We start from the raw sequence: 25097 nt of genomic DNA on the forward strand, positions 1-25097 counted from the left end.
CGCCAAGTAGAGTGCTCAATCACCTTGGAGAGCTATCATACATAAAAATGAAAGAAGACGAGTCTGATATTACATTATATATATATATATATATATATATATATATATATATATATATATATATATATATATATATATATATACATATGTGTGTGTGTGTGTCACACTCCCCATTTGCAATCAATCGGCCAACAAATCAATCAATCAATTAATCAATCAATTTATAAATATAGTGCTTTTTATTCATATCCAAATTGTTCCTGATGATGTCTGATATCGCATAAAAATATTCAAACTGCCATTTTACTTCCCAAACCTAAAATGTGAAACCATCAATATCGTCTCATTAATCATGTCATACTAGGCTCATAAAATGTAAATAATATTGCATTGTACACCCTTTCATGCAAAACTATATGTAGTGGTGAAAATAAATGTATATCAGAAAACTAATGACTTTATTTTTGCAGCCATTTTTGGACTGACTGCAAAAAACTTTCATGAAGGATAAAAGAGTAAAATCAGAACACAATATCAACATACATGGTAAATTTCAAAACAAGGTAGTAAATTTCCACAATTACAAAAAGTATAACTACAGAGACTAACTACAAAAAATTGCTGGGATTGTTAATGTGTACATCTACATTTTAAATACACTAGCTACATATATGCATCAACATCACTACCATGCAAATAAAGAACAATGAAAACTGGGCAAAATTGGACATTATGTGTGAATGACAAAAATACAAATATGTGTAAAAATCAAAACATGTTGAATCTAAAATTGAATGACATCGTATTGTTTTATATAAATACTTGAAATGTGAGTTCATTTTCCTAAAGTGTAAATGAAAACTCACTCGAGTTTAATGAGCACGAAAAATTGAGATATGAAAATTCATTTCCATAATAAAATAGAGCAATGAAGCCAGCTTCAAAGCATAATGCATGTATTCAAGATCTCCTACAAGTTTATTTACCATATAATGACAACATATACACTAATAATAGGTATTCACTACTCTAGGCATTCTTTACCATATGTCTTACAAAAAACAATCTTTAGGTAATTTCTAAGTAATGTCTAATTTGAGTTTGAAAGTTGAGTTGATGAGTATGTTTATTAACCAGACTTCAGTATGAACAGCATTATAAATGTTTTTTTGTTTTTTTTTCAGTCAACAATGATTATGTATGGCTTAATTTTGTGTATTTCAGTTCATTCACCATTCACAATCTTGTTATTTTATTTGTTAAACGATGTTATTAATGAAAGCTTGTGCTTAGTGAAGCCTCATCACACAATCATAGAAATAAATTGTATCAACAATTCCCACCGTATACAGTATGAAATGTAGCTAGCACACATTCACTTCATCACCTTAAAATCGGAAACTTACAAACCCATCATTATCCATCATCATTCCATCATTGATGGAATGGTGCATTGTGGGAAGTATTATAAACTTGAATCAATCATTTTTGTAAAGAACCTGGTCACTTCCTTTGTAACAACTACAAATCTAGTCATGGATACCCTAACGAGGGCTACTATATTGACTCCTGATTAGGTATAACAACATTTGCAATAATACAACACAACTCCATGACTCATATGTGCAGATAATGGTGTACTTATGGCAAGTGCAAATGTACACTTGCGTTGTTCTCTGGGGTCATACTTTCACAAGCAACACTGACATCTGAGTGCAAATACCCCTGAGTAAACATTTGCACTCATGCAGCATGGGGTTCTGTATTACTACATATGTTGATCTGAAACAGCAAATTCCATAAAAATCATATTGTGTGATCACATGTGCAAGAAATGATAAACATATTATTTATGTGCACGTATGCAATAATGTTTTTGGTAATAAATACAAATGATATCTCAGTACTTTGCTTGTATTCCAAGTTCCCGACTAACCCCTAAAAATTGTGGTGGAATATATATTGTCAATGACAACTAATTCATACAGGTACATGTCCATTTACAATGGCTGTATATGGCTGTTTCCATCAAAGATAATGTATATGTTCAAATATATTACTAGGCAGTAGATAAATATTTTAACCTTAGATCAATGAATAAAAATTATGGCAAATCATTTAGAAAATATTTAGATCTGATCTGATCATTGGCAAAGAATAGACAAGACTGTTGATATTGCATTATCATGTCTAACATACACAAACATACACACACAGTTGATAACCTTTATAATAATGTACATAGTGTAAACTTATTTTCCTCCAGCACTATTACTGTACTTATTTCAAGAATAAGTAATGCTGTATTGGTATCAATAGTCGATTTTCCAGTCCAAGATGCATTGCTTGAGATGACGTCACTTTTCTGTGTTGTTACATTTAGTCTTGTTTTGTCTTTATTATATTAGAAATATTATACAATACAATACATGGCACTGCATGGAGAGACGTGCAATGCATCTTGGAACCGACAACAGGTCTATGTTGGAATATGGAAGATTTTAATAGAAATGTAAACATTTCTGAATATTATAAACTCTTCATTTGGTGTTATAAAGGGTTCTTTTCTTTATATGAACTTTAGACGATACAAAGATAGCTGAGTGTTGGTACTGTTTATCTCCTGTCCTTATTAATCAAACCAGACATCAAACTAAAATCAAATGTTAATTAATACTGTATTATGAAATCACAACAATATCATTTGAAGCACACTTTCAAGAAGGATGGAACTGAACTTATTATCAATAAAACAAAGGAAGGATTCAGTATGAGCTGAGTCCTTGAATGTTAGTCTATAAGATACGACATGCCATACCATGCTATCATCTAATCACAGAGTTGATTGTGTAGCACAACACTTCATATCTTACCGACTACTTAAATGCAAACTAACAATACCACAGGAGGGTATGACACAATATCAAAACTGTTCATAGTACTTATGTAATATTTTGTCAAGTCTTTTTTCTGCAAGACAATGATTTTTGGCTCTCATTCCTACTGCTAAAGGGTGTCTTATGTGAGATCACACTCAATCATTAAACTTGTATTTTACTCTAAATTAATTTCTGATGTTAACCTGAATTGTGAAATAATCAACACGAGAAACACATAAAAAGTGACCTATACAGTTGACATTATCACATTCTTAACATTCTATTCTGTCATAACAAGGGATACACTGACACTGACTAAATAATAGAACACTTTCACTGTGGCATTCTATTTTCTTTATCACTACACCATGCAAACCCTAAACGTAGCTATTGAGGATTCAATAACACATCTGGTCCCTAGTTCAAGGGTTTGGCTTCTCCATAATCATTTTCAGCCATAGTTGCAGCCACTTGTTCTAATCTGAATGCTAGGTTCTGTTTCCTGCATGTTTCATCCTCTTCCAGGGCATCTAGGACCTGTCAGAAGATAATAACATGGTTGTTATGGAAACTTAATATTCAGCAAATTGTGATAATCTGTATCTAGAACACAACATGGTTTTTAGATCACAAGAAATGTAAGTTGTCTTACCTCTCCACCATATTTTGTTGCATAATGATAGAGCTCTCCCAAAGCACTTATCTTGTCAAACTTGCCACCTAAATCCTGTTGAAATTAAAGAATCAGATATCAAAGACTATTCAAGCTTAAACTTCAAAGTAGAAACTACATGAATGTGTATTAAAATCTTTCTCATTTATTTGAAATCCAATAATCAAAATGTAGAGAAAATCAAATGTAATTTTTGATAAATCATTAAGGGAGAGACTTCTTGTATTTTCATCTAGCCAACTGTACACAGTGTCACTATCACACTGTTACTATAGGAGACAGATATACTTACTATGAAATCTTCTTCTAAGCTGATACCTAGCTCTCTATCATCAATGGGTGATAGTTTAGAGATCTCTTTAAAGTATTCATCCACCATATCCTTTGTAGATCTTACTTCATTAGAAAACAGCAACTTATTAGCTGGGGTTTCCTTTAACAGATAACAGCCATAAATCACCCTAATTAATACTATTTAGTACAAATTTATAACACACATAATATCATAATATTGTCTTGTCTGTCTGTCTGTCTGTCTGTCTGTCTCTACATGTACATACTTATAAACCAGTCTTAATTATATATAGTCATACATGTATAGTTGTCTCAATTACACTATATACATGTACAGATGGATTGGAACACAACATGATCAAAATTGTACATGCAAAGAGATTCTTACCCTGCCCATTTTCCTTTCAATTTTGGAACACGAGTCAACAAATGCCTGGGCTACGATTTCCAAACTTGCTGTTAGAGTTGGATTCACATTGATATCAAACACAAAATGTGGACATTTCAATATATTAGCCCATATCTTTAGTGGAAGGCTGGAATAAAACAAAGCGTTGTTTTATAGGTAAACATTCTGTATCATTACACAATCATGTATCTCAAAAGAAATGTTAGTTTAATACACATCAACAAAAAGAGATACAATCATCACAGCACATATAAAATGACTCTAAAATTTCACAAACTATACTGTGTCTTGAATCTGCAATTCAACAAGTTGAAACAAGTTGATAACTCTGTAGTCTACAACTTCATACTAAATCAATATTATTTTATTTTCATCATTATAGGCAGAAAGCAATACTTCTGACAATATTCTGAAATACTTTATGTAGAACTAAAACATTGACTACTGTGTGTACAGTCACTATACTTATATGTACAACCAAAGCTCAGATCAGGATAAAAATTTATATGTGAAAAAAAGTTGGCTGTGTGGGCTTTAGAAAAAGTTGATGTGTAACAACAACATAATCCTATGTAACCTGTATGACTCCAATGATAACACTAATGCAATACACTGGGATCGAATCCTGGCCTTTTAAAGTTATATCGTGAAAGAAGAGGGGTACGATTTACAAAGTTGATACATGACCTCTAACATATGCAATGAAAATCTTATACCTGTTACTCTTCCAAATATGTGTAACATCGTCAATATGTTCTACGTCAAACTTCTCTGCTAACCCATCCAGGAAGTCAAACATGTACTTCACAGATTTTGGAAACTGTGGAAACTGCTGTCTTTCAACTGACAACAGTGTCCTGAACACATCTTCCACAAACTTTTGAATGGTGCCCTAGCAATAAATAGGATGATTACAGTTAGTTCAGTAGTATCTGATTGAGGTAGCTCCTAAAATCTTTTGAGTAAGTTTCATGTACACTTCAACAAGAGAGATAAACTTGGAAACAATAATGGTAATCTATCAACATCTCACTATTTTCAGTCATGGAAAGAATGTACTATAAGATTAAGAGTCCTCTATATAGCTATCATGACCTGTGAAAGATAATATATCGTATGTACATGTATTCTCAAATTTGATACAATTTTGGTACATACCTTTGTGGTAATAAGTTGTGTCAAATACAATTCAGAGATGACTTTGGTGCCTTTGTTTTTTTGTTTTGACTTTTTACCCATTTTTGACTTCCCATCTTCAAGATTCTGTCCACTTGTGTAATAATGCTTGGATTTCATCTACAAAAGTAACCAATACCAAATCATTAATATTTATCAAGATAGGCTGTAGTCTCTTGACATCACTCTCCAGTGTAGAATCAAAGGTGATTCTTACAGTGTATTGTGTTTGTATTGTTGTATAAGTAACAAAAAATAAAAAAGAGAAATCAAATAGAAATATCTTTATGAACTTATGTTATGTAGTGTCTTCAAGAGATTTGTCAGAGATGTTGTAAGTGGTGGTAACCATATAAGAAACCATCAGCTTAGGCAGAGAATTAGATATCATAGAATTTAACATGTGTATGCAGTGGGAACAATATAGATCAATCAATATTATTCTATCATATTCTGTTTCTACTATTATTTGTGAGGGCTGTAGGTAAAATAACACTTATTTAAATGATCTCCAACATAGAATAATTACAAACATTTAGTAATTGCTGGGTGTAATCTTATCACAAATTAGGCCTATCCGAGAATGAAATGTAGAAATAACTGAGATTATCCCTAATAACCATTCCACCACACTCACCAAATGCCAGACTTTCATTGTTTCATCTTTTTCCTCTTCCTCCTCCTCCTCCTCCTCATCTTCCTCTCTCAAAATATGAGTTCGTGAATTATGTGAACTTATCACATCTGGGGCCATGTCAGGATTATGGAAATGAATGAAATCTGGCAGAAGTGAAACAGATACAAATACCATTATTTGAGGTGAACTTCAAATATCAAACAAATTTGCATTTTTAACATTAGTAAGAATATTACAGCAAGAAATCATAACGCTGGAGAATTTGTTAAAATGGACAACATTTTTAAAGCACATCCATATGTTGCTGAAAATGCTAATTGACTTCAACATGATTGGCTGATTTCATGAACCTACCATATTGGTTGGCTAGTGAAATTGGACTTCGAACATTAGACTGAACATTGACATCTTTGAGTTTATACACCAACGCCATATAAGCACCATCAGGAACCTATACAATTGAAAAAAATGAATAAAAAAGAAGAAAAGTAAGTGTCAAGTTGATTATATTGGTAAGTTTAATGTAATGTATGACGCCATGAGGAACGATTGATGTTCGTTCGAACCTAAACAATCTTGCTGTGTTGAACTCAGGAGTCGGTCAGAAATAAAATAAGTTTGTTTTTCTGATGTCGGAGCTGCTAATTAGGGTCGGTCGGGAGATGAGAAACAGAAAAATAAAAAAGGCCACCTTAATAGGTACACACTTAAAGATGATTTTATTCAATAACTTTAGCTTCACATCTACAATGAAGTATTTTCTCACCTTATAATCTTTCAGTGTGTTCAGATGTTTCCAGTTATCCTTCACTTCTGATGTTTGGTCTTGATCTTGTAAGGTCAAGTGACCTTGGCCTTCCCGACCTGCTCTCCATTCTGGTAAGCCAAAGTAAGAAAAATACATCAGAATTTGTTTGTTATTTAGTATACACCTGATGTGATTAAAATTGAATCAAGGAGACAGCTTGTTTCATTTTCTTTACTGCTCTTTTTCACTGCTTGTTACTTGAAATATAATATGAAACACAGTACTAGTAAGTAAATTCATCTACTTTTTTCTTTTGAATTACCTTTGACAAAGTATGATACACTCTTTGTCATAAAAGCTTAGCATTTGGGTATTTGAGACACACACAATCCTTGTTATAAAGGCTTAGCATTTGAAGATTTTATGCAAACAATTTACTCTAAAACAGGACATACACATGTATCAAAAGATTCATCACTGAGTCGACAATGTTGGACTTTTTTGTTTTGGCTCATGTTGATGCCACCTTTGATGTCTTCTGTTTTAGAGTATTAAATTGTTGCACAAAACCTCAAATGCTAAGCTTTTATGACAAGGATTGTGCGTGTCTGAAACACCCAAATGCTAAGCTTTTATGCCAAAGAGTGTAACAATTTATCATGCATATAACCTGCATGCAGTGATCACTATTTGACAGTCATTCTGTACTGCAATTGGAGTGTCTTTCACATTGTATCTCCTTATTCAGCACTTGCAGAGATAACATCAAAATACGTAATAATACAACTTTTATCATAGGTGAATGGCATACTCCTAAATCAATGGAAAACATATGGCTATTTCATGTAATCCCACAAGTTATTGTTTATACATATATAGGGACACCATGATACTTGTCCTTGATTTACTTACCAAGGTCAATGTCCCTTACAACAGGTCTCCTAGAGTAACGAGTATTTTTGTACATAACTTCCAGTATCTTTTCTTTTACTTGAGATATTGTATCTATATCTAGAACTTTAATTTGTAAATCTGAGCCGCCATCCCATTCAGTCACAATATTTATAGTCTGTCGGGAAAAACATTACAATGCAGAAAAAATATTGTTATCTATAACATTTCAATGAACCTTTTTCACTCTTGTAGTGGAAGCTTATGTCATACTAATAATTATCTGTCTGTCTGTCTATATATTTGTGTCTATCTGTATACCTATTATCTCAAATCCACCTTATGGATTTCAAAAAAATCTGGAAAATTTATAGTATACTATAAGGATATGATTAGAACTGTTTTAAATTTTGGCCATAATCTGTGCATACTCAGTAGCCTTTTTGCATATCTCTGATGTTTTCATGTGTATTTCAATATACTTTCTCTTAAATGAAATGAAACCTGCCTCAGACAAGTTTGAACACTGCAAATTCTGCTATGTGTGAGTTTTATTTGCAGCTTTTCTACTTAGTTTCTAACCATTCATGTATAGGAAAAATCTAAATTACCAAAGGAACTTCTTCCACATTTTGTTTCAACAACAGATCATCGGTGAGTGAATACTTGGCAAATCCAGTCACAAAATCTACAGGTCCCTTCTCAATCTGGTGTTTCAGGGCTTTGTATAGGAAGAAGATTGATGAGCCAGCAGAATCCTATACAGAAATGTGAGAAGTGGTGTGTGTTAATAATTGCACATTCATCAACTATGCAAAACATACAATCCATGCACAAAAATCATGTTAAACAATGAAGATATAAAGTCATAGATGAAGAGCAAAACTGCATTTTGACATTTTTAAATTACATTATTTTTCATTTCTAGTTGCATTTCTTCAGACTACAATAGCTACTAGGCTTCAGTCATTTTTATTACAATATTGGTGACAACTCAAATTCTTGGTGTCATTTTAAATAGAGGGCAGATTGTTTAAAGGTGAGAGGTGACTTCAAAGAACAATATAACTTCATCGATTTACCACAGGCACAGACTAACATATGGTTGGTGCAAAATATAAAAATATGACATTCATAGCAAATCAATGAGTTTTGTAACACAATGAAGTTGATGTAAATTGACTGAGAATCAGTGTAATTTACACCAGATACATTTCATATTGACAAAGAAATTCTCCCTACCTTGAGGAAACCGTAAAGAGTCAAGATGAACCAGTTAGTAAGTAGTTTCTCCATGATGGATTCAGTTCTGTAAAGATTTGGTAAAATGATAACATTATATAACATAAAATTTCACTGAAACTAGAAAACTAATGAAAAGGTGTATATGTACCTGCAAAAGCCATTAGAAATTTATCATAAAGTTTTTTCAGCATTTGGTTAAATTTTTGACATTTATGAATAATATAAGAGTGCCATATTTTAGTAGCCAAAACAATGGCAAAGGTTAGCTTAGAGGATCAATACCTATATTTCATTGTTATGCCATAAATATTCTTTATGCACATTGGTGTCAAACAATAAATAACATTTTATAATCTCTCACCTTCTCAGCATTCCTTTTTCTTTGCCGTCTTCCACAGCACTTTGTGCAGCTTCCATAAGTAAGGTTTTCAGAATACTACAAGAGATGAATAAACAGAATGGATTTTGGCAGGCCAACTTATTTTTCAAGGAACTCGTCTTCTGTCGAGATGTAGAAGGGATTGTTATTTCGTATGAACTCTCAGCAGAACTTTCAGTTAATTGACAAGTGATTTGTCAAATGAGGATTTTAGGACAATCTAATTTAAACACTATGTTCACAACAAAGAACTATAAACAGCTTTTTGTAAGATTTGACCACTGTGACATTGTATGTTTTAGTACCACATGATAACCATGCAAACTGCAACAATCTTATCAAGCAATTATGAGAATCATGCGAAAAAGCATAAAAAAACAACATTTAATTCATCAACAATTGCAGTTACAGGAGGCTATGACAAAATTAAATGTTACCACTGGCATGAAGAATGGGCTATACCATGTATGCTACTGGCTAGTAAAGACAAAAAAATTGTCAACAGATTTGACAGAAAAACCAGTCATGTATGTTATACACACCCTTAATTCTTAAGTTGGCAAACTTACCATCTTTGTTCATATTAGTTTCTGTCTAGTTGATAGCAAAGTGATAAGAAGTTTAAAGCACTGATTAGTAGGGCGAGAAAAGTTCAAAGTTCATGGAGTGATAACTAATAAATATGAGAATAAAGCTTATGAAACTGATTTGAGTATATACATGTAGTCCTGGATGAAGTAAATGAAGAAGTAAACTACTAAAGTTAGATTTGTTAACATGTTATTCAAATAGACAGGAAGAACTTACAAGCCTAAAAAAGAACAAAATGTCTTGAAGCTTTAATCTGAATACAAAGGTTGCTGGCTAGTAACCTTGCAGACGACACATCATTGTAGTGATTTGACTAACATGCAGAGATGGTTTAATGGTTTAATTGTTACCTCCTGTTGTGAAGCCTTGCTATTTTTGTCAAGATATAAATGTGTGCTATAAGCCGAAAAGAAGTGTCTTGTAGATATACATAATCCTCCCCTTCTGCTCGCACAGTATGGTAGAAATTACACAAAGATAGTGATGTAACGAAGGAGGGCAAAGAGACTTTGTAATTTACTCAGACTAGTATTACTTACTCTGTCAAATAACCCATCTTCTTTTCACTTTGAAGTGCTACTGTAAGTAAGGACCCTATGTTGACTCTGAAAAATATAACCACATGAATGATTCACATTAATCTAAAATATGCAACGTGAATAAAAGACCAACAATATACATGCTGTATAATTATGATATTAACAGAAATTTTCAAATATGTTAATGAACAGTATTGTGGTTGATTGTATTCACTAACAAGTACATGCAATGACACCTGGGGTTAATACCTATAGACTTATGATAATACCTAAACTAGACTTATGACTAGCGCCAGAGACTTGCTCCCATTCTAATGACATAAAGACATTTCTATAGCATGCCTTTACCCTATACTGACTTGCTAACTCTAAACTTACAAGCCTAAGACAACTGGTCAAATACAAAATTCAGTGAGAAAATGTACAAAAAAAAAATTGAATCATGTTTGGCTACAATAAGTTCAAACAAACAACTTTTTGTGTACCATATTTACTGCCTCTCCTATAAGATTAGAATTACCCTTTTACCTTTAGACCCAATTAATGATAAGAAAAATGGTTAGATTCTGGAAATTTTCCAAAGTAGTTATTGTACATGTTAAACTCAATAAAAGGCCTCTGGCTGTTTGCTATGGAATGGTAATTACTCACCTGTCTTTGATAGATACACCTTTCTGTTCTTCCAGGGTATGTATCAACACTAACACAAACTCCTTCTTTTTAAGTAAGGTGTAGAACTCCTTAAGACCTCTAATGGCATTAGGCTTCAAGGCCTGTAGAGACAAAATACACTAAATAACTACTTCCTTTCATCACTAGTACTCTGACTGTCAGTAATGTGGAAAACATTTTAATCATCATGTAATATGTTATCATAATAATCGACTTTCTGTGCATTTCTTTCTCATAAAACATACAAATGATGTTATTTTCAATATGGCAGTTGAACCATGATAAAGTTACATACATGTACTTCATAATGACCCCTACCTCAGCTACTTGTACTCAATCCAAAGTCTCTGAATCTGTTCACAAACTTTTCACATAAGTTAACATGGAAAATAATCATACTTACAACAGTGCTTTTCTGGAAAACCGGGTGGTCTGTTTGGCCAGCAAACAGCATGTTGACAGCATAGTCATTGAAGTCCAATAATGGTATACCAATACCTTCAAGATCACTGGTCAAGTCGGACATTTCTGTCTGCAATTCAACAAATGCTGTAATAAACAGAAAATGGTTAATTAATAATATTAAAAAGTCAAGTTTGCAACAACTTTCACAGTGTATGATACAATTTCATAAAAATATGATGTAGAAACCTGCTAGCTTTGTGGAATCTTTCTTAATATTACATGCCACAATGGTAAAAGTGACATCATTGAAATGTTAAATATGATTGCATACATGTAAATGATAACTTTTACAAACAAAATGACATAGAAATATGTTTTCAACATTTTCTATGGTTGCAATAAACACATTTTAATTTTACAAATAATGATAATGGTGATACTTTGAAAATGTACAAAAATCCATCACATAGATTGAAATTAACAAGTCTTCATACAAGACATACTCCCCCTCCAATGTAACTGAATGGAGACATGATTTACAGGAAATTGGTGGCAACTTATAAATACTAGTGTCTGTGATAATGCAGGGAACTGCTGAATTTCTGTAACAGGACCAGGTCTAGGTCAAAGGTCAATGTCTATAAAGAAAGTTTAAACCCTGAAATATAGGGGTGGACACTTTAATGTTGTCTCCATTATTAATGTTTTTGAGTTAATTGGAGTATCATGATTGTTCACTACAAAATATGGCTACCATTGACTAAAAAGTGTTATGAGCACCAAAATTAAGAAATGCATGATTGTGTATCTTTATCTCCGTGGTTCTGCATTATCTACCAATAGACATGATCTAAAAGACATAACTGCTACAAAGAGTGTGCAATATGTAAGAATTGACGTGATTTTGATAATTGCCCCGGAATGTCTAAGGTCGGGGGCTCCAAAGATAGCTTGCATATAACATGGGGTAGGCATGTGTCTGTGTATAATAGTGTTTGAGTTACACTGTAAATATTGACTTTTAACTACAAATATGGCCATCATTTGGTTAAATTGGCATACACCAAAAAATGCATATGTCCCACACGATTGATATGTCGCCTTATTGTCAGGTTTGAAGGAAGTCTGCTATTGCATGTCTGAGATGAATGGACAGAACTCATTGTAATAGCACCCCTTTGGGGGCTAAAAACATTACCATTGATAGATGTATTTTTCACAACTAATTCTAAATCTTCCATCTTTTGCTGTAATTTCTCCACATCTTTTGCTTTACGTTTTGTTCTTCGGATAAATACCACAACAATAATGATAATGGCAATGACAAGTATTCCAAACATAACTCCAGATATTGCTCCAACTAGAACTCCATCTATTCCTTCTGATTCATACTGTAGATAACCAATGAAAATGTCCAGGTTACCAACGTTCACCTAAAAATAAAGAAGAATACAATGTATTTGCATCAAGACAAGAAATACATTTAGAGATATGCATTTTAAAAGCTAGTCCCTTGCACTCGAGTATTATATATGTGCTAAGGAAAACCATAAATGCTAATGAACATACCCGGTACCTCTACCTATTGTTTTTGTTAAACAATAAGAGCTATTGAATTAAGAATTTAGGGCTTGTTCATGGAATTTCTTAATGAAGGTTGTGTTGTGTTGTGTTGTGTTGTGCAGTGCAGTGCAGTATAGTCTAGTGTAGTGTAGTGTAGTGTTGGTATAATATACCTGTGGATTTCAGTCATTTTGCCTCGGTTCTACAAAAATTACGAAGTTTGAAAATGTGCCAATTTTACCTGATTTTCTCCTTTCCATAAGTCTTTCAAATCTCTTAGCAAAAACACTGTCTAACATATTTTATTTCAGCATCATCAATGAGGTGCTTCAAGAAGCAAAGTGATGACTACATTGATGTATATGCTAAATAGTATTTTTACAATGCAGCTAAATAACAATTTGGTTGCAAGCACATGTTTTTGTTGATTCACTTGTTCGATTCATGACAACACAGGACAGAAAAAAACCAAAGAAATAACAAACTTACCCTGACTTCAGGAAGTTTATTCTTTGTTGGATTCCCATTCATGTCTAAACCGTTTGGCTGTGATGATGGGGGTATACAACTAAGCTGAGTAGGTGATAAACTTACAACAATGCATGTCTCTGCACCAATATATACATCTACTTCATCTATGGTGCTAGCACTGTCAAGATTCCTTCCCTGTATAAATGTAAAGAAACTGGTAAGCAAGTAATCAAGTGTCATCAAACCAACAAATCATTGATCACATCTACCAATTCAATCATGTCAGACAATCTCTCAACAGATATCTAACCATCTACATAGCTATTCATTCATCTACCTGTGCATTCATCTATTCATTCCTTTATATATCTCTACATTTGATCCGGTAACCTATTATAGTACACAACATAATGCTTAGTTTTAAACCTGCACTAACAGCAATTGGGGCAATTTTTTTATTCACACAAAATTGGTCAATTACTTATAAAAAGACAAGTATCTGTTATAAAGGAGTGGTCTATATTATCTGTAGGTAGTGTAATGGCAAGAATCCATCACCATGTTAAAACTGTACTACATGACTTTGTAACTGGAGTATCATTTTACAATCAGTCAACCTGTCAATCACAATGTATTCACTGAAAACACCAATAATTAGACATTGTACATGTCAATGGGTGGTCAATATTATCCATATGTACATGTAGTACAGAAACAGGTTGAAATCAATATTGCCAGTGAGGGTGCAGATTTTGGGTGTAGACCCAAAAATCAATTTGATCTGATTTATTGTCTATAAATGCAAGAAAATATATGTTTTACCCGCAGGTGAGTCAACATTAAATTAAGGGTGTACAATACTACAAGTAAGTTATTGTACCTAACAAAATATTAGATAAAACAAAACATTCCAATTGCAGCAACATATAAGTGCAACTTTAATACTATTCTGCATAATTATGCTTATAACCTATTATCTTGAAAATATCATATCGGGGACAAGATAATAATTCAGGTTTTGAGTTTCAGTAAAAGGGTGATATAGGAAATACTTTATAACTCACTACATGGAATTGCATAATTCTGCCTTCCACCATTCTCAGAAAAGAAGCAATTTTCAATAAATAAAAGGACTTACGAAGATTGGAAGTTGGCCTCCTTGATATAAACTGACATATCCATCATCTTCAAACGGGTAATACACTGGATCATCATACACCGTGAATTCAAATTCATCACCTTCCAAGATAAACTCATAGCCATCCATTCTAAATCCAATTTGATATGTACACTGATCACCAGTGCATGTTTGTCGTTTGCGTCGTGATGTGGGAGATGTAACATTTGGAGTCACACATTGCATTAACTCTGACGATAAAACCACACAAGGATCCTGAGGATAAAAATGGTAATAATATGGTAATTAGCAATATAGCATAATTAGGTTAATCAGATGAGTGAATAAAGTGGAATACATGACAGGATTATACTGCATACAAAATAGTTTTGATCAAAGTCACATGACAGATTACATAGATATGACTCCATCATAAATTTTACTTAACTTTGTGCATGTATAATCTTATGATGAACTTACTCTTTCATGCCCAATAGCTACCATGTACACCCATAGTTACGAACTATCTACACTTAAATTGATGTCTTTATTGATCTCTTAATTAGAGAGAACTACAGTGACATGGATGAAGCCTAGAATGTATTTAGTATTTACAAGTAATAATTTCAAATGTTGGAACAAATATATTCCTCTTTATACAATGTCTTTCTTTATTGCAATAACTAATATTTCATTTGTGTGTGTGTGTGTGTGTGTGTGTGTGCGCGCGCGCCTGGCTTTTATTGTGTTTCCTTGTAACTGACTTTTAATATAAATCACTATACTTCACATTTTATTGGAACTTTTGTGAATCTTAAAGACCTGTTCGATATATCTTTTTGTGTCTCTAAATATTGTAACTGATATGTGAACTCAAGCAATTTGACCATTGACTTGTGGTCATAATTTTGATTTAATAAACCACCTATTGCTATTATTATCATTATTGTGACTTACAGATATGAAAATACCAGTATCACTTGTAATCGTCATTAATGGTTCCCTTACAGATGTGAAATGTATACCTGTGACATTAAGTTTCCGACCACCACTGAAAAAAATGAGAAAATCTGATGTTAATAATCACGAAATTTATAAGTTGATCAAACTTGGTTTTGAGCAATCAACAATTTAAAGCACACAAAAAATATCATTTTTCAGACCATACACATCTATAAATTTGGTTGTAAAATTTATCTTTAAAAGCATTAATGGGATATTTGCAATGATATGTTTCACAGTTCAAGCTGAAAGCAATGTCAGGGAATATTTACAATGGATTGATAATGTATCTTTGTAGCATTGTGACCATTCCAAACATAAGTTATGTCTGAAGTGGTAGAAATAATAATTCAAGTACTAGTATTCATGCATCTGTTCTCACTCAACATTAGACATTTCACTACTCACCTCTTCATACTTTCCAGTGGGTAAACAGAGGTGACATTTGGGTTCTCTGTATACGCAAACAATTTATCATCTGGTGCGAAGCGTACAGCTCCATCAAAGGACACTGACAATGTCAAACTACTTTGTATAGGATGTCCAGAAGTAGTACAAATCAAAACTGTCTCATTCACTTCATCTCTGCAAAAGATATAAGAAAGAAGAGAATCTTTGATATTTTCCTTCAGTAAAAAGAAATGACTGTTTACCTTATTTTGAACAGATAAGTTAACAAAATACACTATACCCGGTACATTTACATGTAATATAATATCATAACAAAATGTTGGTTAAAAAATTAAAAGTGTCTATATTTTATTTCATAGGAAAATTACGAACATTAATTAGCGAAGTTCATGTACACGTCTACAATGCATAACATGTTGTATGGTAACGATATAGTTGTTGTTGAATGACATGACAGTACTGGTCACGTTCTTATAGCATATATTATTTTTATCCATTTACCTATCCACCTCACAAGGTGAGCCATCAATATCAACAGTGATATGTCTTCCTGCATCCATGTATTCCCCAGTGATAATCAATCTAGTACCGCCTTCTTTAGGGCCAATTTTTGGATTAAAGTCCACCACATTTGGATCCTGTAAGTCACAAAAAGGGAAAAATTCATTTATACGCTGTTTTTGTACTAATTTACTATAGAGAAATAGAATGAAACAAATCAGGCATACTCAGTCCATTTAAAGTATTACCAAGAAGCCCAATAAAGAATATATGTCCTTTCATTAACAATCAATCATGTGCACTAACAAGTACTACTGTTGTGGTGTTAATACTCGGTCTGTAAAAAACAACATATTTATGGATGGATATTGGTGTTTAATTGTATAACTTACCTGGTAGTAGAAGACATCTTCTGATTCTCCTTCCTGACTATTGGTGAGTTGTACATGCACAGTACCAGATTCATCACAGTCATTTTTGCCACATGATGGCGCACTTGTTATACACTCAAGCCTACAACATGGAAAACAAAGTTTTTAAAAAAAAGTTAGCTCATCACAATGTGAAGGATTATGAAATAAGTGTAATATGAGCCAACTCCTAGCTCTACTATTGGACTTTTTAAAAATCAGGTCTGGTTGCCTTCTCCATTCACAATTATTGCAAATGTATACTGAGAATTAACATTGGCTCTGGGTTTGTGCAGGCACTGTCAAAAATGCTAAACTGGGAATCATCTATGCATACAAACAACAAAAAATACTCGCAGTACAGAATAACGTCTTCAGAAAACTCCCTATAAATCATTTTCAGACACAATTCTACAAAAGAAATATTGCTCTAAAACATTTCATAAAGTAATATTCAGTGGAGTAATAACTGTTGATACAAGTAAACCTTTCAAATTTTGCATTTAAACCATACACCTTACATAACATGGCTACAAATACTGACTTGTAATTAAAGCAACATATTATCAAACATTGTTAAAGTTTACATTCTAACTAACAATACTACGAGTGTATAAAATTACAAGTAGACTTCCATACCCTTTAGCAACTTTGTATCTACTGGGAATGACTTCACATGGTAAACCAGCTACAGTCACACTCTTAATTGCTGATACTGCTTTCCCAAGGTTACTTCCATTGACAACTAATTCCGTATTTCCTTCAATTGGACCAGATAAGGGCCATATCTACGGAAAAGAGAAACATTATTTAAAGCATAACTGTTACACATTTTTTTCAGACATAAAATTTGCAATGAAAGTTATTTCAGTTATTTCATTTGACAAAAGAGATGTCATGGCATTTAAAGATACTTTTGCCTGTGGTGAAGATGTACTTGAATTTCAATGTTGGAAAACCTTTACATAAATTCCAATCTATGTTTAGTATAGCTACAGCAATGCTAATACTTTGAATGTTATAGCTAGTGATGTGAATATTTGACCCAGTAACAACATTTGTTTTGCTTTGGGTAATCAATGATGTAATTGTCTTGCAAAACCCTCTCTGCACTTTTCCTCTTTAGCTGACCAGGTGAAGGTTAATGAATTCTTTTGCATCTACTGCAAATTTAATGCTTAGGAAACCTAGTGTCTCAATTTTGAATCTATCTTTCATTTTTCTTGATTCAGAGTCTTTACTATTTCAAGCTGATAAATCTATATGTTTGAACCTTTATTAGTAGATGCAGGTAACATACATGTAATGTCATCACTTGTTGCTATATTTAAACCATGTACATGTATATCACACTTAACATAATTTTACTACTCTGCTTACCTCAGTAATGATTGGATCACCACAGACATCATCAGCAGAATCTTGTGGTAACCAACTCCCATCAGTACAGAGTTCTTCAATTTGACAGCTGTCTGATTTTGAACACCAACCACAGTTGAGTACTTCTTTAGTTGTGATGTTTGACAAACACTCACTGCAGTCACTTCGCTCAACAGAACAATCATACAGAGTTACTGCAACAAGAAAAATGCAATCCGAAACATGAAACTTTTAACAATAAAAAAATAAAGTTACTGCAACAAAATGGTAGTAGAGTGTATTGAAATGAAATTCAGTCACGCTGCAGAGAAAATATATTATCTGGGAGTACAGTATACTACACAGACAGCAATCACTACTGTTAACAAATGTCTCACCTTGGTTATCATGGATGTCATCTATTTCAATACCTGCCTCCCATTCAACAGTCACATCCACAACTAATTCTTGCTTTGAAGTCTCGTAAGTGTACTGTAGAAAGACAATATCATGTACTAGTAGATACATTGTAAATATACTGGATCTCACTGACCCTACATGTATCAAGAACTGAACCCTTCTCTCGTTATTGGGCAATGACTGTTGGATGATATATAAATGAATAAATAAAATAATAAACAAATAGGTAGGGGTCAAGTAACTGGAACCAAACAATTGTTTTAGGCCTTATTCTAGATCCTAATATTCAGAAACAATTTGAAATCAGATCATGTTTGAACTTAAAGTGTAATTTTCGTGAACAACATTTTGGCCAATTATACCACAGGGATTGAAAATAGTCTATAGATATGTTTACGTTTTATTTATTTTTTTATTTTTTTATTTTAAAATCTTTTTTTAGTCTTTTAGTACTTCTGTTACTACATGTATTATACTATAGAGGTTAAAATCTCCCAAGGTTCACCACGCTTGAGGGTGCAAGTATTTACCTATGGTCAAATAAATCCTTGACACCTCAATCAAGTCACATGGCAGAAGTTATTAATAATTATAAGGCAGCCACATATAGTAAAGTCTACGCTTGTTGAACAGTAAACCAACAAAATAATGAATAAAACAGATTTTGAAAAAACACACCACAAAATCAACTTTTCAAATCATTTGATTCTAAAAGTCATATGACACCTAGTAGTCCAAATCCAAATCCTGACATTGTATGTCTGTATTCATATGGGGATGCTTCAATTGCAAAAGAAATGCATAATTCATTGAAGTATGAAGCTAGATTTAAAGCAGGTCATGTCTGTGATTGAAATAGATATACTGCAAGCCCTACACCAGAGGCCCTCAGTGTGCAAAGTGATGCAATTTTATAACTATGGGCTTTCTATATTTTATCCAATGTAAACTGAATACTTACAGATCTTGAAGCACATGTTATCGTATTGTTGTCATTCAGTGTTGCTTCAGTGGTTTGTTTCTTGTCTTCCACGTTTAGGATGCACTTATAATTGGCATTCTAAAAAGTAAAGACAAAAGTAATGCTTTTAAAATTGTAATGACTTTTTCTCGAAAATTGTTTTGGTTCTGTTGCATAATTTTGTTCTGATTTAGTTTTTTGTCTGATAAACTTGTACATAGTATGCCTAAGATCACAATCTCAAAAAATAAATTATAACTGTCAATTATTTTACATATTATATAAAGGTGTCAATACGATGATAATAATTCATATCAATTTTAATGTGTTGTAATTTGTAAAACACCATCAACCTAAAGCTTGGACAATAGATTATTTCTATGATTACCTGTTCTTCTGATCTAAAGACAAATATTGTAGTTGCTGTATCAGTATGGCTTCACCACAAACTTACTTGTATTTTACAATGCCTATTTCAGAGCATGTTTCTTTCTTCAAACAAAAGTTTTTGAAAGGGCAATGAACTGATATACTTGATATGAAATGCATTATTGTCATAAAATAAACTTTCTCTCCCCCCCCTCCCCTGTAAATTCTCTCTCTCTCTCTCTCTCTCTCTCTCTCTCTCTCTCTCTCTCTCTCTCTCTCTCTCTCTCTCTCTCTCTCTCTCTCTCTCTCTCTCTCTCTTCTCTCTCTCTCTCTCTCTCTCTCTCTCTCTCTCTCTCTCTCTCTCTCTCTCTCTCTCTCTCTCTCTCTCTCTCTCTCTCTCTCTCTCTCTCTCTCTCTCTCTCTCTCTCTCTCTCTCTCTCTCTCTCTCTCTCTCTCTCTCTCTCTCTCTCTCTCTCTCCTTCCCGCCCTTCCTGGAGTATGCATGACCACAACTATGTATTTTAGTTCAATAAACACTTAATAACAGTCATTTTTTTAACAGCAATAATAGAGTTTCTGTACGATGAGTGAATGTAATTTACTAATAATAAGAATAATTTTCAATGCTTTGTTTACATTTTTGCAATCGGCTGGTGTATTTTATTACTCAGGTTTGAAAATATCATTATACCTTATTTGGAAGATTTGATACATTTGCATTGACGTGGAATTCTCTGGGTGTACCAACAGGTATAAAGATTTCTATATCTTGTTCCATAAGCTGGGGACAGAATGGTTGTCCTTTCGGTTGCTGGACGAAAATATGTTCTGGAAGAATATAAAACAATTTTTTTGTTATCCTTTCAAACTTTGTAACAACAATCTAAAGATCTACAGTGAGATAAGAAGACAAAAGACGCATGTAAAAGACACAATTACGATGAAGTAAAGGTAAATAAAAGAGCTGTAGTCTATCTACACATCGGATTTAAATCAGATTGCAGTGCTCTGTAAATTCATGAATGTACCATCGTAAATAAATAAGTAGTTATATTGCTAAAAAGTTGTTGAAATAAATGTAAACTGTCCAATAAAATTGCCGATAATTCAGGAATAACCCTTGTACATGTATGAGCTAAAGCATAATAGAAACACTACTGAAAGTGTAGGCAATCTATGATGTTATTGTACTTGCTAATATTGTTGTTTTTTATTTGTTGTTGAATTGATGTATGGGTGGGCAATATGATGCATATTGTAAACAGTCTCTTTAAGGATCAATGTATACCTACATTTTCTCCAGCAACAACTGACTCAGTAGTATCTATTGAACATGTGGTGCTGTTATGGGTACACTGGTTGCCATAGACACACCAATCACATGCCCAACTACTAGTCACACAGTCTGTACACCTGGGATAGAGAAAACAGGCAGGATTAGACAAGGTTGACTATTCAAAGAAAGCTGTGATACTGATAGGTTGAGGTTTCATTAAAGTGACATGGCACTGTTGTATGTATTCTAAGACTTCTATTTTCACGCTTCGTATGCATATCATTTATCAAGTTAGCTGTTTAAATCTCTCTCACTCTCTCTATTCTTAAAAGGAACTATGTAAAATTTATGTAGAAGAGTGTTTAATAATTATGTGTGATTTACAATATCTTACTAAGAACAGAAAGACTGTTTCACAACAACACATGTATTTGAATGGTAACTTGATCCACTTGAGTGAACACCTCTAGCGTAAATCTTCAACTAATCAGTAGAATGGGTCATTTAGGTCATAATCCTACTCAAAGTACTGACTTGTACAGTATAAATGGACATTACACGGTGACGTCCTCTAGACTTCTCATTTTGTGTCTGTGAATTTAATAGTTACAAAACTAAATGATCTACAGTATGGTACACCACAATCATAAGTTGTAGGAACTGTACATGTACAGCAGGGATAGACTTTTAAGAAAAAACAGACAAAAAGACATTTCAGGTTATTTTACACTACAAAAAACTTTTAATTGATGCTCGTAGACTTCTTGCATGTACGTGTATGTAGTCACTATGCAAATGATTCTATGAATTTCTTTCTTTTCCTCTCATTTCCTGTTGATCTGGAGTATAACATGTATCATGTATGCTCACATCTGCATCCCATTGTCCAGAGGGTGTGTCAATTCTTAAGACATTTGTGAATTTGCTTGTTAGGTTATTTCCTGCTTAACTTGAAGTGAAGAAAAGTAGCATAATACATTCTTACATAATGTTCTATTATTAGAACAAGGAAGTTTTCAACGCACAGAAAGGTTGTCCAAATACTCACAAAAAAAACTTCTCAGCTATCTGTTGAGATTTTAGAGTTATAAATGATTTTTTAATCAGTTTATCTGCATGAACAAATTTCATGAATTCTATTTCCTGATTATAACTGAGAATGGATTGGAGTTTACAGCAAAAGTTTAAATCTTTTATTTCGGAGGTCCATACTACATTACATTCTTGTTGATCATATCATTAAACAGAAGGTTTGAATTTAAGATATAGCATTTGCTAGCTTGTGGCTGATATCAATGATTTTGATCATTCTTTTTTGTAAGTGAAAGTCAACACGGAAATATTAACATTGCAGGAAATAGAAATCAGTTGAAATCTGTTCAAGCAGATAACTTCCGAAGTAATCTAACCAGGAAATGCAACTATAATCTATTATCTAATATTTAAACTTTGACACTCAACTAAAAAATTAAAAAAATTATAGTGTGATTAAAATTAATTCAACCTCATAAAGCGCAACAGATAGCTGAAGTCTTTCTGTGAATATTTGGACCAACCTTTCTGTGAGTTTTAAATTTCCTTGTACTAAAAATAGAATGTTATGTAAGAATACAAATGTTTTGCAATCAAGGTCAAAATTATACCACATTACACACTGTCATTTATATGTATATCAAACCTGAATCTGCACTAAGCCTTACATGTGTACATGTATGATTGGGCAAAGGATCCCGTTGTGTTTGTTATGTCTCTGTTATTGTTAGTCTAGAGTTCTTAGTATAATCTTTGTGTCATATAAGTAATGTCCCATGAGTGAAACACCAAGCCTACACCATTTCTACTGTAATGTCCCATGAGTGAAACACCAAGCCTACACCATTTCTACTGTAATGTCCCATGAGTGAAACACCAAGCCTACACCATTTCTACTGTAATGCCCCATGAGTGAAACACCAAGCCTACACCATTTCTACTGTAATGTCCCATGAGTGAAACACCAAGCCTACACCATTTCTACTGTAATGTCCCATGAGTGAAACACCAAGCCTACACCATTTCTACTGTAATGTCCCATGAGTGAAACACCAAGCCTACACCATTTCTACTGTAATGCCCCATGAGTGAAACACCAAGCCTACACCATTTCTACTGTTTATATTTATAAGCCTGATGATTAAAACTAGATCTCTTTAAAAGTTACAAGAGAAAAGCGGAATTAATTTTTAATTATTTCTAACATCATCTGAAACCAAAAGAGAGTACTGTGTGCAAATGAAATGATTAAAAATAACTTCCTGTACAGAAAATGTTATGAAACTTTGCTAGTTTCAACAAATACAAATTTCTCTTTTAATACAAAATCATAGTTTTTATTATACATCAACTTAAAATTTACATTGGCTATAAATAAAACAAAGTTGCTTGCAGTTATTTTGGTAAAGCTAGGTGATGGGGAATTGTTTAGCTAAATGAGTACCTCCAATTCTGGAATAAACTTTTACAATCTTAATTCATCTGATAGATTTTGCTGTGTGTCCTTGAAACTATTGAGACATTGTGTATTCTCAATGTTTTAAAATTTGATTTCATCAACACCACTCATTGCCTGAAGACATGGTAGTCTTAAACTAGTTTAAAGTACTTGCTTACAAAGAGGCATTTAGCATTTTTAAAAAGAACATAATGTGTACACTGCCAACAGGTTACAATTTGGACCGTGAGTTGAACTGCTTTAAATGGGGAAATAGTCATGGAGTCTGATTATTTCTATTCTTTATACTTACTTTGTATGCGTTGAACATTCAAAGAAATGGAAATTTGTGTCAACAAAGTTGATATTTGTCTCTGTACTTCTGATGGCAAGTTGAACTGTCACATGATCTGAAATGATAATTGAGGCCAGTCACTACATAGCATAAGGTCATGACCTTTGAAATCAATCACACTCACTTAAGATAAACATTACTTTCCAAATGCCTACATGGTGAAAGTTGCACTGATATCAGGGCTCGAAATTCGCGGTAGTCCCGCGTCCACAGACTACCAATGTTTGTCTTTGGGCTACCAAATTATGTGAGTGGTAGCCCCGCTACTAAGTTTTGAATGAAACTGTGACAGCCTGATTCCGACGCCTTCCCGGGCCGGAGGCCTCTGAGGTCGCAGTCCTGTGGGACGTGTTCTCGCCAAAATTAGCGTCAAAATCAGTGCGTCTTTTCCAAATTTGCATCTACACTACATGGTATATCAAATGTACATGATGAAAATACATGTACACTGTACACCTGCTCAGGCTGCTGTGCACGTCATTCTTCCATACATCGTATACACAGCTTGTACTTCCAAAATGTCACAACAAAACATTTATATGCAACAATATTCTGTATAGCGATTTAATGTTATCTTTCTGTACTTTCAATTTTCCATGGTAATCACTCTCTGGAAATATGCTCTCCGGCCCGAACCCTTCGGGCTCTTCTCGGAGTCAGAGTACAGTCGGTACAGCACTACAGGAACTAAATTCCATTATTATGACAGCTTTAACTTTCAACTTGACAGAGACACAGTTTTAATGGTGTTTGATAGAATCTTATGCTGCTGATGAGAACTGTTAACTTGGTATACACCTGTCCTACAGATTCGTTTATTCTTGAACGATGCCTAAAACATTCCGTGTGTAAACCACGCTCACGCAACCCCATA

General features: G+C 33.2%; 1 protein-coding gene across 1 annotated transcript; it reads right to left on the minus strand.

The window, feature by feature from the left end:
* Nucleotides 1-238: 238 nt before the first annotated feature.
* On the minus strand, nucleotides 239-21530 carry LOC144439734 (plexin-B1-like). The gene is made up of 29 exons (XM_078128974.1): nucleotides 21415-21530; nucleotides 20814-20950; nucleotides 19754-19852; nucleotides 18771-18864; nucleotides 18394-18587; nucleotides 17653-17801; nucleotides 16996-17116; nucleotides 16604-16740; nucleotides 16100-16276; nucleotides 15647-15740; nucleotides 14711-14965; nucleotides 13591-13767; nucleotides 12737-12971; nucleotides 11537-11682; nucleotides 11113-11234; nucleotides 10462-10527; nucleotides 9314-9388; nucleotides 8950-9016; nucleotides 8319-8465; nucleotides 7729-7885; nucleotides 6835-6944; nucleotides 6423-6519; nucleotides 6069-6211; nucleotides 5414-5551; nucleotides 4972-5147; nucleotides 4235-4382; nucleotides 3845-3985; nucleotides 3532-3606; nucleotides 239-3416 (listed from the first exon to the last, which is right to left on the minus strand). Exons 2-29 carry the CDS (start codon nucleotides 20898-20900, stop codon nucleotides 3297-3299), a joined length of 3747 nt encoding a protein of 1248 aa, XP_077985100.1. The 5' UTR covers nucleotides 20901-20950; nucleotides 21415-21530; the 3' UTR covers nucleotides 239-3296.
* Nucleotides 21531-25097: the final 3567 nt, after the last annotated feature.

The sequence above is a fragment of the Glandiceps talaboti genome, chromosome 1 (genome assembly GCF_964340395.1).
Source record: "Glandiceps talaboti chromosome 1, keGlaTala1.1, whole genome shotgun sequence".
NCBI classification, from domain to species: Eukaryota; Metazoa; Hemichordata; class Enteropneusta; family Spengelidae; genus Glandiceps; species Glandiceps talaboti.